The sequence below is a fragment of the Kryptolebias marmoratus genome, linkage group LG2, assembly GCF_001649575.2.
Source record: "Kryptolebias marmoratus isolate JLee-2015 linkage group LG2, ASM164957v2, whole genome shotgun sequence".
NCBI classification, from domain to species: domain Eukaryota; kingdom Metazoa; phylum Chordata; class Actinopteri; order Cyprinodontiformes; family Rivulidae; genus Kryptolebias; species Kryptolebias marmoratus.
Window position 1 is genome coordinate 14,273,664 of NC_051431.1, and position 15,251 is coordinate 14,288,914.

Sequence of the window (15,251 nt, forward strand, 5' to 3'; positions counted from 1 at the left end):
GACGTCTCACGGCTCAGGCTAGCCATGTGCTCGCTGCTCATGTGGCCTTAAAAAAAGCTCAGAGGAGGAGGCAGGATGAAGAGGAGGAGGGGAGAGGAAGCGCGCTAATGCATCGGCTTACTTTACGGTCTCAGCTTTCTACGCTGCAGGCTCACGAGAAAACACTCAGGAGCAAAATGCATCATATGTAAAATAAAAATAGATACGCGTGTGGCTCTGTTCAACAGGAAACACTACAGCCAGGACACAGGACAACCCGGCTGCATGTTTTCACCTCTCCTCATGCCTCTGAGTCACTCTGAGATAGGAGGCAAAGAGGAAGTTGAGTTTGCTGCTCTCCAAGTCTGTCCCTCCGTTTTTATTTTCATCTACAAACGAACGTTCACCATAAATGAGCTGCTGAGGCTAAAGCCTCTTAGTACGTGTCCCTGTCCTGAGCTGCGTGTTTTTGTCTGAACGCTGCTCCGCCCCCGTCCTCGTCCTCCCGTGTGGCAGCCGAGGACGAGGACAGGGGCGAGGAGAGACGTACGCTCACGTCAACTGGCTGTGTGTAAATATGACAGAGTGCACGTCTTTCTTGTTTCTGTCAGTCCCTGTCTTTTCACCACCCACCCAGAGCCTCTTTGGGACAAAATAAAACACAGGAAATACTTTTGTGACCTATGATACTTGAACTGTTTACAGTCCACAACCAAAAGGCAGGCAGCTAAACACAACAACAGGCTGCTCAGTCCCACAGAAAGGGACGCCGAGCCAAGAGCCGGGCACCCACGCTGTCCTAGTTTCCCCCCTGAGTGTCCACAAGCAGAGAGGACAAACCAGACCGCTGCTTCTCCAAGCGTCACATCAGCAGCACGCCATCCGCTTCGATTTCTAACGTTTGAAAACTGGGCCAGAGGTGGACCTTTGCACCGGGACTCAAACACACGGTGAGTCATGTGCTGACTGTTTAACTGCGGCGCTAAACTCAAAAGACTCGGCGCTGACATACAAATGACAAGACGATACACGTACAAAAAAAAATGCCTTAAATAGAAAGAGGACGTAAGAGAATGCTTGGTGCACGAATGATGAGAGGTTTCAATAAAAGTGGCTGCCTCGTTCTGGTCCTGCTGCTCTGACAGGAAAGACAACCAGTTCGACTCCAAGAAACCAGCTTTTGTTCTGCCCCTCCCTTTGTTCCTGATGTGGCAGCTAGAACGCGGGCGCCGCATTGTTTCGTAGCGATCCCGAGCACAACTAAACAAGTCCACGAGTCCTGGCAGGTGACACGAACGTGACAAAGGTTGTGCAGGTTCAGGCTGCGGTGTAAAAGTTGTCGAGTTCAAAATGTGACTAAAGAGATACGACAAATATTTCTAAACCTCTAACAAGCCTTAAAAACACATCATCCATGCAAAAATGAAAAACGGCGTGCGGTGATAAAGCCTCACCTGAATGTATCTCAGAGCACTTCTCAGCACGCTCAGGTTGGAGGTTTTCTTCTCATCGATGTTCGGGATGTTCTTCTTCAGCGTCTCGAAGCACTCCTTCAGGTGAGCTCGCCTGGCAGAGACAGATCAGGGTGAGCGGAGAGACTCGACTGTTTCAGACAATCTGCCCGTTTCCAGGAGGGAAACTCACCTGTTCTTCTCCAGCTTGTTGTGCACTTCTCTCGTGCCCGCCCTGCAGGAAACAAATTTAATGTTTAAGACGCGGCGATAATCCAATAATCTGTACATTACTCTGTTTCTAATAATGAAGGGATTTTACACTTATTCCCATTTAAAGGAGACTTACCACTAAAATTGAAGATAAAAACCTATATTTGGTCTAAAGTCTGAACCAACAGAAAACGGTAATAATCGTCTCATGTTTCTGTTTGGTTAATAAGTTAACTGGTTCAGACGTACCCTCCGGGCCTCTTCTTGTTGTCCAGATGGCGGCTGTCGTCGGGAGGACTCCCCCGGCTGACGGGGCCGTTCTGAAAGGGAGCGGGCTGAAGCACGGGGCCCGGGTGGGGCAGCAGGGCGTGGTGCTGCGGGACCGAGACGACTGAACCGGGATAGCACTGAACCAGCTGCTGGAGCGGCTTGGCGGTGTTGGTTGGGTCAGCGAGCTGTGAGTGATGGTGGTGGTTCTGCAGGTGGTTGGCGGTCAGTTTAGAGGCGGCGTGGTCCGTTTTGGGTGGCGGGGAGCACAGCGCGGCTGCGATGCTTTGCTCCTGGGGGGAGTGAGGGTCTCTCTTTGGGGAGGCCAGTGAAGGAGCGGCTGGAGGCGAAAGCGTGGTCACGGGCTGAGGGGGTGAAGCAGTGGGGTTGGGGGTGACGACGGGGATAGGGATGATGGTGACGGGCATGGAGGGGGGAGGCAGGGGGGATGGAGCAGGAGCAGAGCGGGACTCGGCACGAAGCTCCTCTGCTTTAGAAACATTGTTGATGTGGACTGCTGGGTTGTAGTTCACGTCGGGGTAAATATACTCCGTCTTCTGCTGCAGACGGAGCTTTTCCTTCAGCTCATCCTCTGCAGAGGAGACGAAACAAAACCCATTAAAATGAAAACATTTGGAGTAACACAAACACGCTGCAAGGTGTACCTCCACCCAAAACAGGTACGGTAACTCAGAACGCCGTGTAAAGTCAGGAGAGTTTAAAACCACATGTTTTTGTTTGGAGCGGCATGAAAACACCTGACCTGGGACCTGTGGAAGACGAAATCAGGCTGCAGCTTAATGAATAAAGACAAAGACTGTTCAGCAGCAAGTGCTTCTTCATTTGGAGACGAAATATATGCCTTCATATTTATTCTAAAGGTGTCCCTTTGTGTCTGAATTTAAAAGCTGGAGACTTTTTTTATTACAAAAATGAAGTGAATTTTATTACTTGACTGAAAAACACAGACAAGCTGTTTGTCTTAATGGAGGAGCATCCTGCTCTCATTTATCCCAATCTGTAGGAGACATTTTTCCCCACAGCCCCTTGTTGAGTAAAATCCACCAGAATTGTGTTTTTCTAGCTGATAAGAGGTCAAAGTTCTGAAAAGTCAAAGCCCTGCTTCTCCAATCGCACACAAACCTTTTGGCTCAACTACTACAGCTAACATAAGATAACACTGTAAACAGATTATCCCGTTAAGTGAAGCATGATTTACAGGAACTGTTACAACTTTGACTTTTAAAACAAACATTTCATAATATTCCACTTCAGGTTTATGTGTCCGATCATAAAACATAAAGAAAAGACGCCCTGCGGACTGAACTGCCCCTCCTTCGTAACACGAGGCACCTTGTTTTATCAACAAAATGATCTTTTGACGTCGAGCTGAGGACAGAAGTCCATAGCTGTCTCTTTCCTGTTAAAAAGCACTAAAATCAGAGGCCTTATATAACAGAGACACTGTCCTACTTTAATCCACACAGTGACCTGCTCCACTGCAGCAGAGAGGAGGCCACCGACAGGAGCGCTCACTCTGAGCCTTTTCTGACAGCTGCTCAGAACTACAACACAGTGTGTGCCGTTAATGCCTCCATTACAAACAAGACATAAAACCACAGAATAACAGGACGAGATATTCAAAGGATTAGAGGAGTTTGTTTACATCTAAGATGTGTCCGTCTGTAAGCGAGGGGACGCAATCTAGGAGCCAACTTGGACAGATTTGTGGTCTTTAATAGTTTCACACAATTAAAGTGTTTTCCCTCACAAGGCTTCTGTCTGCTGTTCCCAAAATAAAGAAATACAGGTACAGGAGGCAGATCTGTTCAAGTTTAACATCCTAAACACTACATACAACAAGTGACTTTTCTTTTACGGGTCCTTAGAAAATGGTCACCTTCAGGACCAGGCAGGGCTTCAGGGTTCACCTCGTATTTCAGACAGAAATACTCTGTGAACATGGAAAACATCTCTTCTTTAACAGCCCCCCCATCAAACTGTGAGGTTCCACAAGGATCTGTCCTTGGGCCAGCTGATGGTGCTTTGCAGACAATACACAGATTTACATACTCCTGAATCCTGACAACACTACATATTTTAAATCAACTATAAACTGCAGAAGATAAGAAATGCTGCATGAACCACCTTCAGTTAAAGGTTGGACTATTATTATTATTATTATTTTGTTTTTATCCAGTGTTTGTTGTTCCGTCTGCAGCCGGCATCAGAAAACAAACCAGCATCACTCCTCATCAATAAACACTGATTCAAACATGTTCTTAAAGCACCGTGTGGTTTATTATACCTGAATATGTTCTTATTCCCGCCCCAGATCTCTTGGTTCTTGTTCTAGATCAGTTGGTTATGGAAACCCGTGTCTCTCCAGTAGAGGCCCTAAAGGAACCTAAAGTCAAGGACGCGCAACACAAATTATCTGTCAGCTTTTACCCACAATTCCCAGTTTGGTGAAGTCTGCTCCAGTCAAGGATAGTCGACAGAAATCTGTCGGTGTGAGCGAGGAACAGACCCGACCTCAGCAGGAGTCAAACTCGCTTGAATTTATGGAGCTGATCTGGATTCAGTCGGGTGGTGTGAACCCATCACTGACCCGACGGTAAACACGTGTTTCCATCAGCCGATGAAAAAGAAAAGGTGGGACGCAGGAACTGACATCAGAAGACCAGACAGCGGCGGCGAGCTGACTGTGGTCCATGTTTGTTTAGCCTTCAAACAGTCGGTCTACGATCTTTAGACACGCTGTGAGCTCCTCAGGCTTCCCTGGAACCACGTGTTGGGCTTCGCTCACACTGCAGCTCCAAATGCTCCATTCAGAGATGATTGTTTCTCGTGTGGTCGTTTGAATTACAATTTAAATACGAGCGCCACCAGACTGCAGCGTGAACTACGACCCCCGAAGTGACCCGCACGATGACGCATTTACAGAAGTAAAGCTGGATGCTGCACACATTAGCGAGTTCAGCTCTGAGGTTGTTGTGCAATCAGAGCCAACTGTATTATTATCTAACATATTTGTTTCGTCCAGTGTTACATTTGATCTTTCCACTTCCGGCCTACTCCAGCGCAGAATTACACTTCTGGAACAGGAGCAATGCACTGAAAGTTGAAACAAACTCGATCCCGTCATGTTAGAACCGATATGATCCACACCAACTTCATTGGTGTGGATCATATCTCAGTCATCAATCTAATAAGTGGATTAAAGCAGCTGGACTTCTGTTCTGTAGTTGAAGATGATGTGTAGATCCTTTAAACTGCATAATTTCAACATCTGGATGGATCTGCATCTCCTGACTTCAACGAGGTAACCATCTGATAAACTGCGACCTGACCGTTCAGACTGAGGTCACTTTGAAAAACATGTATCTGATTTAGTACCACATGTGAAAGTGACCTGGGTCAGATTTGGGGAAAACATTGGATTTGTCACGTCATATGGGTCACATATCTGTGATGAAGTCTTTTTAAAATTATTTCAGCAGTTTACTTTTTACTTTTTCTGCATTTAATTAACTTTAATGCTCTGCTCTGTTGCGCTTTAATTCTAGTGTACAGCGCTCCGATCAGCCTGTTTTAAAGGCGCTTCATATAAATAAAGCCGATTTGAGATTTGGCTTCCAGGCAGCTGGCTCGCTCGTAGTGACTCATCCTCATCACAAACGATCTCTGGGAGGAGGAGGGGGAGGGTTGCTTGAGCGCGCACGTGGTGAAAGGGGCGGAGCCGGGCTAACGTTAAAACATCGGGGGCGTGCTTTGTTGATAGCGCGTCATCGACAGACGCTCGAAGCCCCGAGAGGAGGAGTTTGGTGCCGTTTTAATCCGTTTTAGACGCGAAAGAAGTCGGAAACGTAAAGTTACACGGCGGGTACAGAGAAACTACAACTAATGCGTTTAATCATGGGGTGTACGTGAAGCGGCCGCTTTATTTGGGTCGGGTCATTATGTAAAAATTTTTTTTAAAAAACCTTGGCATTCCCAGCGCCACCGCCCTTCATCCCTCCATGTTTTGGTCCTCGCATTATGAATATTACGTCCTTTATAAGTGTGTTCATCGGGGGGGTGAGAGGGAGCGACAGAGCCGAGAAGTTGGTGCTGCTGCAGCGGGAGGGGGGATATTACTGCGGTGACGCTGCAGCAGAATTAAAACACCTTTAATAATATTAAAATAAAATGAAACCAAGCGAGTTAAAAACCGACCAAACCAGCCGACAGAGCGAATATGAAAGCAAAACTAAATTCCGACTCGTTTTTAATTAAAAAAAACCTGACGTGTCGTAAAGAAAAAAATGTATAAAAATGTCTCGAGGATTAAATACAAACTTACCACGTGCTCTCTGATGTTGCTGGGCTTGCAATTCCAAAAACCTGGCCGCTTCCAGGAGCGTTTCGATGCTCATGTCTGTCCAGCGGGGAGGACCGGCTGTACTTTTTAAGAGGAGAAGCAGCGCCTGTCTGCGTGCTACAGCACGGGGAGAAGTTCCCAGTCTAAAGATGGAACAAACGGTAACCGGATCCCGCCCCCCCAGCACCGCCACCACCACCCGCCGCCCTCACACCCTCCGTCCCTCCCTCCCTCGGTTGAAAACTCTCCCACTTTACGTAGAGAGGAGTTACAAACAAGATGGCGCTCAAAGTAGTACGAACAAATACGGTTTGTGAATCACGCAGCGTTTGTATCCGCCCACAGAGAGGGAGCGCGAGGGAGGGAGAGACACCCTTCCCGTCCCTCCTCCTCCTCCTCTCCCGGAGAAGCAGGAGGGGGGAGAGAGAGGAAGCCAAAACACGGAACAGCCCACACGTCGCTCGGATGGTAAAGCCGAGGTGTGTGGGCCGACTCACGTCCGTTACGGTTGAAAAACTCGCGCTTCCTCCTCCGTTAATCTGTCGGAGATACGTCATAAAAAACTTAGCATGGGCAGTTAGCAACCAGCAGCTAGCGCCGGTTCCTGTCGCTTAGCAACCACCCCTGGCAACGGTTAGCAACGGTTACCAAACTTTTCATTTCACTTAGTTTAAAACCGAAATAAATGTTCATCTTATATCATGTTGAAGTGAGTATATCAATAGGTCCTACACGTTTTTAATTTCAATACTGCATACGTTGCCATGCATATTTGTTTTTAATATTTTATTCGAACTATTAGAAGAAAAAGTTACAATATTAGACAAAAAAAGAGTAATAGCACTAGTGGTAAATGAATAAAATAAAATTAGTATGAAATGAATAAACTGACAGTTTTTTTTAAAAAAGGTTATTTTTTAGCTTGTTGCCAGAGGTGAAAGGTCAATGTTTTTGCCTTTCTTTGTCTGTAGTGTTAGCAAAATATCTCATGAACAACAGGACAGATTTTATTGAAACTGAGAAATTAATCATTGGATGTATATCTACAACTGATGGAGTCAACCCCGTTAAACATGGCTGCCACAGCTAAGTGAACTTATCAAGTACAGAGATGGGCATAACTCTTACTACTACATCCCTCATCTAAACTCTGGTCAAAGCTTAGACCTAAACCATATTAGGACCGGGCTTTGGTCACCATAAGGACTACGGTCCTGATAAGGTCTGAGATTACACTGGAAAGGTCCTAAAAAGGTAACAAAAAGCCAAGCGCACACACACCAGTGCAGTCAAAGTCCGGCCACAGGCCGCGGGACGTGCCGTACTAGCAGGAACTGTGTTTTTGTTTACGACTGCGGGGACCGAACATCTACGTGCGCGAGGCTCTGTACGTTGTAGTCTGTTTTCCTGGTATTCACTCGACTCTCCTGAGGAAGTATGTCGGCAGCAGCGGAGCGATAACAGCAGAAATAACAGCTAAAGGCTCTGAAAGTGCCTCCAGCGGCGACCAGAGCCACATATTCTGGGGATAAGTTTAAAATGGAACTGTGCAAAACTAAGTCTGACTTTCATTTCAAAATAAAACAAATAAAACAAGAGGAAACCATCAGACAACACACCACGATGAGGAACACTCGTGCCCTCTTGTGGACACTCAGAGGTACTGCACAAATAAAAAAAAAAATTCAATTTTTTTAAAAAGAGTCCATTTATTCCAAATGTTTGAACAACTTTGGAACAAAGTATTATTTTACACGTATAATACTTTTTAAAATAAACTAAAGAAAACAAATTAAAAATAAAATTGCTGCCAAAATAATACTTCCCTGTTTAATGACTGAATTTATCCTTTATAAAAAGTGTGTATTCTCTTTCCGAACTTTAAACTTTGGCCACAGATTTTAACAGAGCGTTCCTCAGGTAGGTGCGCAGCTGGTTCATCAGGTCTTTGTTCTGACCTTCGACCCAGTGCATCTCCACGACTACGTCTCTGTCCTCTGGAATCACATTCAGCAAACACTTGAACAGGAAGTGTTTGACCGGATCCTGGACCTGCGACCGTACGGGGGGCGCTTCGCCTGCAGCAGCATGCGACTCCTTCAGGTCTAGTTCCTGGCCCGTTTCTGTGCAGGTGGAGGACTCCATGTCCACATCCTCACCTGCTGCATTTTCCGACACCTCTTCCAGCTCTCCAGCCCTGCTTTTAGTTTCTTCTTTACCTGTCTCCTTGGAGGACGGCGCCGCCTTGGCGTCCTCGTCCTGGCTGCCGCTGTTTGCTGCGGAGACGGGCTGGCTCTGGGAGGAAGTGGGACTTCCTGGAGCAGCTGCGCTCACGCCAGCTTGAGAACTGGTTCCAGCGCAGCGGGGCGCTCGGGGAAGCTCTCGCAGCTGACGGTTCTGCTCGCGCCTCTTCTGCCGGCCGTGGATCCACGTGTTCTCCACAGCCGTCAGAAAGAGGCTCTGCTCCTGTTTTCTGCAGGGGACACGTTTGTGCAGCACCTGAGGAGCACCACACGGCACCGTCAGACCAAAACTGCAGGGGGTCTGACATCAACCATACTGATAACACAACCTGCAGTTCATTTCACAGAACAAACGCCACAGACCGAAAAAACAAAATATCCCAAAGACGTACGAAAGGATATTTGTCGACTTTCTAGTGCTCGGGCTTCTCTGAGGTGTTATTACACAGAACCCTGCCTGCGTCTGTGTCTGTTAGCATAATATATGCGTCCCTGTCCTCTCTAACCCCAGCCGGCTGAGGCAGAAAACTCTTCCTGTTAAAAGGGAGTCATTCCTTCCCACTGTCGCCTCTGCTGCTCGGGATGGTGGACTGCGACGAAGATGAGGTTCAACACAATCTGCTGGCTTCCTTAGACAGAGAACTTTTACTAACTGGCTTTTTAGAAATACACGTGAACGTTTCTGTACAGCTCCCTGAGATGATGTTGCGTATTAACGATGTATAAATAAACTGAACTGAAAATATTTCATCAGGCTGCTGGATGGATTTTAATGAAACTTTCAGGAGGTAATCACTGGACAACTGACCCGATTTAAGATGGCTGCAACAGCCGGCTGACCTTAGAAAACACTAAAAATGGCTGTCACTTAGGTAATTTTACAATTATTGAACTAAAGTTTGGTGTGATAGTAGCTGAGAGTCATTCCAAACATGTACTCTGAGTGCTAACGCAAAGTCTGACTGACTGAAGGAGAGTTTTGGTCCTAATCAGAGAGCTCTGGTTTGCCGTTGTTAGTTTCACATCTGATGCTGCAAACGAGTACTAAAGCACCGGTGACCGCTGGAGCGCACGGCACAAATGAGGCTAGGCTGTGGTGATGTGGATGCAGAGCTCACCCTCAGCTCGGTGAGCGTTTTCTCCAGCAGAGCAGTGACGCTGTCCACAGAACCGCTGCCGCCGCTGCCACCTGCAGCCGAGGCCTTGGCCTGGAGCTCCTTCAGTCCCGCCTCCGGCAGCGTGAAGGACAGAGGTTTCTGAGCCTTCTCCATTTTACGCTTCTTACTGGGAGGAGACTGGGACAAAACAGAGGCGGGGAGATCTAAGCAATCGATCTGCACGGGATAATATTCAGGACAAGAAACGCAGAGGAACTTTTATTTTGTGTAAAGTTTGAACAAACGCAGCACTAATATTTGGCTTCTATGCACAGATATTTCCAGTAAACTTACAGAAATCCATGTACAGTAGGCAGGCTTTAATGTCTATTTGCTCCAAACACAATTTAAAAAACAAAAAAACTCTGTTTTACCCCCTGAGATGTAAAACCAGCTGCATCTGTAAATATATTTAAATGTCAGAAAACTGAAAAAAAAAACCACAGAAGAATAAACTGTCATAAAGACCCATAAAAATAAAATCAATAAATCAAAGTAAGAAACAAAATCTTTATGTTAATGGATAAAGTGTCCTTAAATTAACAATTTGTCAGCAAAGTTAGTGACCGCCTGCCAACTACTACTGTGTGTTTGTTTACCTATAAAAACAGCCGAAGTGACTGAAAACAGGTCAACAACAGCGACGTCTGTAAAAAAGAGCTATTATGTTTTGATGTACTGGTTGGTATTTACGTTCATATTTGTTGAGCAAACTGTGGATATTGGCTTCCAGCAGATCCAGCCGAGTGTTTTTGTTTACATTGAGTGCAGACCCACATCTCAGAGCTGCTTATCAGTAGATCTGAAAAACTACCGGAGTGAATCTTTCAAGCTGCCCCGTCTGATGTAGTTCAGGAGAACTTTGTTTATGTTTGATTTCAGAGTTTTCAGTGAGTCCCTTTAAACTTTTTTATCTTTTAAAAAGTAATCAATCATCTATTTCCACTCTCATCAGGATAACATGTAACGCAAATTCTATAAATCTCCACATAAAACCAACAGTTTCCAGCCACTTTAAAAGCATTAAAAATGAGTGTTTATAAAGCTTTTTGGCTCATTTTGTGCTTTTCTCTCATCTACAGCAAAGAACTGAACAGAGACGACTCGAGGCGAAACAGCTGCTTTCAGCCACAAAGGAAGCTTTTTATAACCTGATCAGGTCACAATGATAACATGTGCTGCAGGAGTTCATGTGTAGAGATTTAACTCCGTTATAATAATAATCATCTCCAAGCTCCTGCCTATGAGCTGTGTGAAGGCAGTCGATGAATTAGGACCATTTTTAAAAACATCTCGTTTCACTGAGGTTATATTTTAAACTCGTTAACCCATTTCAGATTTTAAAAGTGTTTCTGCAGCCTTTCAAATCCTTCTGTTGTGATAAAACCTGCATGGGAGACAGACTTGGGGCTGCTGATTTCAGATGGTGTTTGACGGGGGGATGTTTTAAAGATCCTCCATCTGTGCTTTTCTTCCATTACCTGGAGAGGATGGGACCCTCTCCACCTGAACTCTCTCCTACTAAAAAGGACTTCATGGCACTCACAGCTCTGCTGGCCGGGAGGCTAATAAAATGGAAAACTGCAGCTCCACCTGCATATATTAGCTGTATTAGAGAGGTCCTTATTTCTTTTATTTATTTAGTTTTAATTGGAGGAAAAAAATCAGGCCAGTAAGGCTGGATCATTTGAAATAAGCTAAAATCCCTTTCTGTCGTACATCGGAGGTGCAGGATGTTGGATTGTTGTGGGCTGAGTGTTTGTTTGTTTTTCTTACACTTTTCTGTTGGGGGCAGGTGACGGAGTGAGAGGTGTTTGTTGTTGCCGCCTGTTTGTTTTTTTAATGTAAAATTTAATAAAGAGACTATTTATATATAGTGAACAAGTTATTTTTAAAAAATTCTGCTTATGATAAGAAAGGCTGTTTGTCTCATTTGTCTCCATGTGTCCCTGCGGTGGACCTGTGACCTGTCCAGGGTGTCCCCCGCCTCTCGCACAGTGACGGCTGGAGACAGACACCAGCTCCTGCGACCCGGGGAGGAGAAGCGGGTAAAGAAGATGGATGGATGGATGATTATGATAAACAATGCTCGACTTTTAGTCCAAGGCTGCGACTGAAGTTGGGAAGTAAAACCCGAAGCTGCCAGTAGAGGGCAGCGTGAGCTCAGCTTCAGATGTGTCACACCTTTTTGGCCAATTTGGAGGTTTTTGAAAACAAATATGTTAAATAAAAGAGAGACTCTAACAGCAGTGTGTTTTATTCTGCCACTCATTTAAAGTGTTTCACAGAGCTGTATCAAAATGAAAGGAAACTAAAAACCTAAGTATATTGCTGAATGTTTGCGGTTTTATTCTGCTTTTGTTCCTCGACTACTAAACTATTTTTCTTTACTAAACAAAAAGTGATAAACTAAAGATATACCATTTTTTATCTGGATTTGGTAAATGATTCCCAGTAATTACACGTATGCAGTGCCAATGAAGTGGTTGGATATGTGTTTCCGACCAGGAGAAAGCGCTCCATCAACACAAGCTCCACCTGAACCTGCAGCGAATCAAACAGCTTCTTTTGTCTCATCCGCTCCGACGACGGAGGTCATTATCCAGCCGCGTCTGAACAGAGACGCTCTGCAGCGGCAACGCTGCACCCGCGAGTCACTGCAGTCAGGCTGCACCGGGGCGGGGGGTGAGGGGGGCGCAGCTGGGGTCTGCAGCAGCAGTGATGGAGCCGACAGCATGGCCGACTGACCTACAAACAGCAGAGTGGCGGAGCAGGCTCTGCTGCGCCGATCTACGCTTCAGTTACTGTTTCAGGCTGTTAGATTACAGATACGGTTTAAACATTACGAGGCGTCTTGTCTGCGTTCGCTAAACGAAGAGGAGACGGACATTTCTGAGAACGGGCTGACAACGGATGGACGGTTTGTCTCAGATGTTTCTCCCTCATCCCCCGTCAGTCTGTGAGCCCTGCAGATCAGTGCGCAAACAAACAACAAAAAAATAAATCAATAAACTCCACGGAGCCGAACCTGTACTCCTCAGCCTCGACACAAATTCTTTAACCAGTGCAGAGATACACACAAACACGCACACGAGGACTTCAAACCAAAAAGCATGAAACCCACATGAACAGATTTACGTACAAACATCTGCACTGAATCCCATCCTCTTCTGACTCTGCTCTCACTCCATTATTCATCCCACTTACCCACTCTCACCTCACTGCAAGCTCTCACACTGAGAGGACAATGTTGCTGTGGAAACTTGACCCATTTTATAAAAAAAAAAAAAAATAGACACTTAACACCTAAAAGTCTCTTCTTGTATGTCCACGTACATAAAAACCCAGCTGAGAGACGTAATGCTGCAGATTTCACCTCCAGGCAGACACTGTAAATCATATTCTGATTCTTCCCAACCCCCCATTTCTTTCTTTCTTTCTTTTTTTTTTAAAATCCCAAACCTCTGCGTGGTCTTTCCTGACCCGACCTCGAGCCAGAGGCCTGAATGAGCAACAGTGAGCCTCGGGGCTGTGATGAAGCCTCAGCCGTCTGTTCTGTCTGCACGTCCTTTTGTCCGCGTGCAACAGATTTCTTCATCCGGACAATCAGTACATCTGGATCTTTGTTCTCCTCTGGTCCACACAACAAACCAACCACAGAGCTGACATTATTCCACCTTTAAAGCTCGACCAGAAGGAACTGGTTTCGTTTTTCTGCTGGATTTTAAACGTTAACACAACGCCACGCCAGCAGGAGCTCTCTGCTCAGATTCTTTTAGAACCAAACTGATTGTTTTTTTGTAGAGATATCTAAACCTGTACTTAGGATTCATCTCTTTTCTTTGGCTTTTAACTCGAGCTGAGGATCAGACCTTAAAATACATTATCGTCCGCCACAGAAAGTGACAAAGCTTTTTCCTCATGCTTGAAGCAGAGGACAGATTGTTGTGAGACTTGCAGAGAGTTAACATTTGACGTAGTTCTACGGCTGATTAACGTCTGGTGTGGAGCCAATTCAAGATGGCTGCCACGGCTAACCAACCTTAGCAAATCCATAAATGGTTATAAATCGGCTTGTTGTGCAGACAATGAGCTAAAAATGGGTGTGCTAGTAGCTGAGAGTCATCCTCAACACTTAATTTGAGAGCTAACATCGCTCATGAGATCGAACATTTTCAAGGTTTGACCAAAACGGCTCTAACTCTGTTGCTTCTCATCACAAAATTTGATTATTTTAAAACTCTTGCATGACAGGCAGTGGGCGATATGCATTCCTCAAAGGAATGCTATGCTACAAATATTTGTTTCTCATGCTTACATTTACATATCTTGTTGATTGTCTCAGCGATAAAGCACTTTGGTCAACTTGTTTTGTTTTTAAATGTGCTCTAAAATGACATTTGTGTTTATATAGTTTCTATTTGGAAACTATGTGTTCCAGGTTGTGTTGAATCTTTTTCTGTTGTCGTTTCAACACCTGAAAATTAAAAATTAATTAAAAAAAAGTGATCATCTTTAAATTCCTCCTCCTATATGAATTTGAGGAAGCCCTTCGTCTTCCAGATGTTTTCTCTGGTTTGCCGGCTTCAGTAGTAATGGTTAGTAGTAGCCTGTAGAGGCAATAAGGTGGGGAAGTAGGTCACAGCTGTCGCATGTTATCGTCCGTTTGTAACATTAATGAACACGTCGTCACACACACACATTTAACGGGCGACTCCAGAAGCACGCAGGCAGAATTAGGAGGTGAACCATGAAAAGGAATCAAATGTGCGGCACGGTAAACACACGCGCCGGGAGGGGTCGGGCTGCTAATGACGAGTGTGAATCACGGTGGGTCTGCGTGACTGTGGAGGAGGAAATGTAGGCCAATCATTCTGCTCAGCTGCCTTAAAAGCCAAAAAAAACCCAGCCGTCATCGCCCTCGCTCCGGGTTGCGCTCGTTTCTGTTTTTAAAATCGCCGACTTTCTCCCCGTCCAGACAAGCCAGCGCCCTGGCAACTGTTGCCTGGCAGTAACCCCATCAGCATCTCCCCCGGAGGGAGAGGAGTAAAGTGCACGTTACGGTGAGGAGGAGACACGCTGCATTATTAAAAGACCGGCGTTGAGGCGATCGCCAGACTGGGTATAAATGTGCAGCTCTGAACCCAAACCAGAAGCACGGAGGTTGAATTTTCAGCAACTTGAATTACACCATTTGATCAACGAGGATAGAAATCAGCTGGTTAAGCTTTAAGCATGTCTCAAAGACATTAGGATCTGTACGACTTAACTTCCTGCTTCTAAATTCAGACAAGATCAAGTTTGTTGCTTCTGGGACCTGAACATTTCACGAATAAACCATACAGCCAGTTATTTATTCAAGATGGCATTAACTTGGCCTTCAGTCTTAATGTGAGGCACGTTGGAGTCTTTTCTTACCAGGACTTGTCTTTAAACTCACATTTAAACCAGGTTTCCCATCCCACTTCCCCCCGAAACTGTCTGTCCCGAAGCGACGCAGTGAAACTAGTCCACAGATTTGCTGTTTTTAGGCTGGATTAATAAAATCCTTTATTATCAGGAAGTCAAACAATTTCCT

General features: G+C 45.5%; 2 protein-coding genes across 6 annotated transcripts in view; both read right to left on the reverse strand.

Moving 5' to 3' along the window:
• The window catches only part of mnta (MAX network transcriptional repressor a), an 11,983-nt gene extending 5,531 nt beyond the window's left edge, over positions 1-6,452 (reverse strand). Inside the window, exons 1-4 of one of the 2 annotated variants that reach the window (XM_017433397.3) lie at positions 6,256-6,452; positions 1,893-2,502; positions 1,624-1,665; positions 1,434-1,545 (exon numbers count right to left, since the gene is read on the reverse strand). In XM_017433397.3, the coding sequence (XP_017288886.1) occupies positions 1,434-1,545; positions 1,624-1,665; positions 1,893-2,502; positions 6,256-6,328 (837 nt within the window). In that variant the 5' untranslated portion in view covers positions 6,329-6,452. Of the gene's footprint in view, positions 1-1,433; positions 1,546-1,623; positions 1,666-1,892; positions 2,503-4,218; positions 6,173-6,255 lie in introns of those variants that run through there. The other variant, XM_037980097.1, reaches the window with a different exon arrangement.
• Positions 6,453-7,962: 1,510 nt separating this feature from the next.
• The window catches only part of mettl16 (methyltransferase like 16), a 28,529-nt gene continuing 21,240 nt past the window's right edge, over positions 7,963-15,251 (reverse strand). For all 4 annotated transcript variants that reach the window (XM_017433408.3, XM_025009891.2, XM_017433405.3 and 1 more), the window contains 2 exons: positions 9,635-9,811; positions 7,963-8,772 (listed from right to left, as the gene is read on the reverse strand). In XM_017433408.3, coding sequence (XP_017288897.1) covers positions 8,155-8,772; positions 9,635-9,811 — 795 coding nt within the window. In that variant the 3' untranslated portion in view covers positions 7,963-8,154. The remainder of the gene's footprint in view (positions 8,773-9,634; positions 9,812-15,251) is intronic.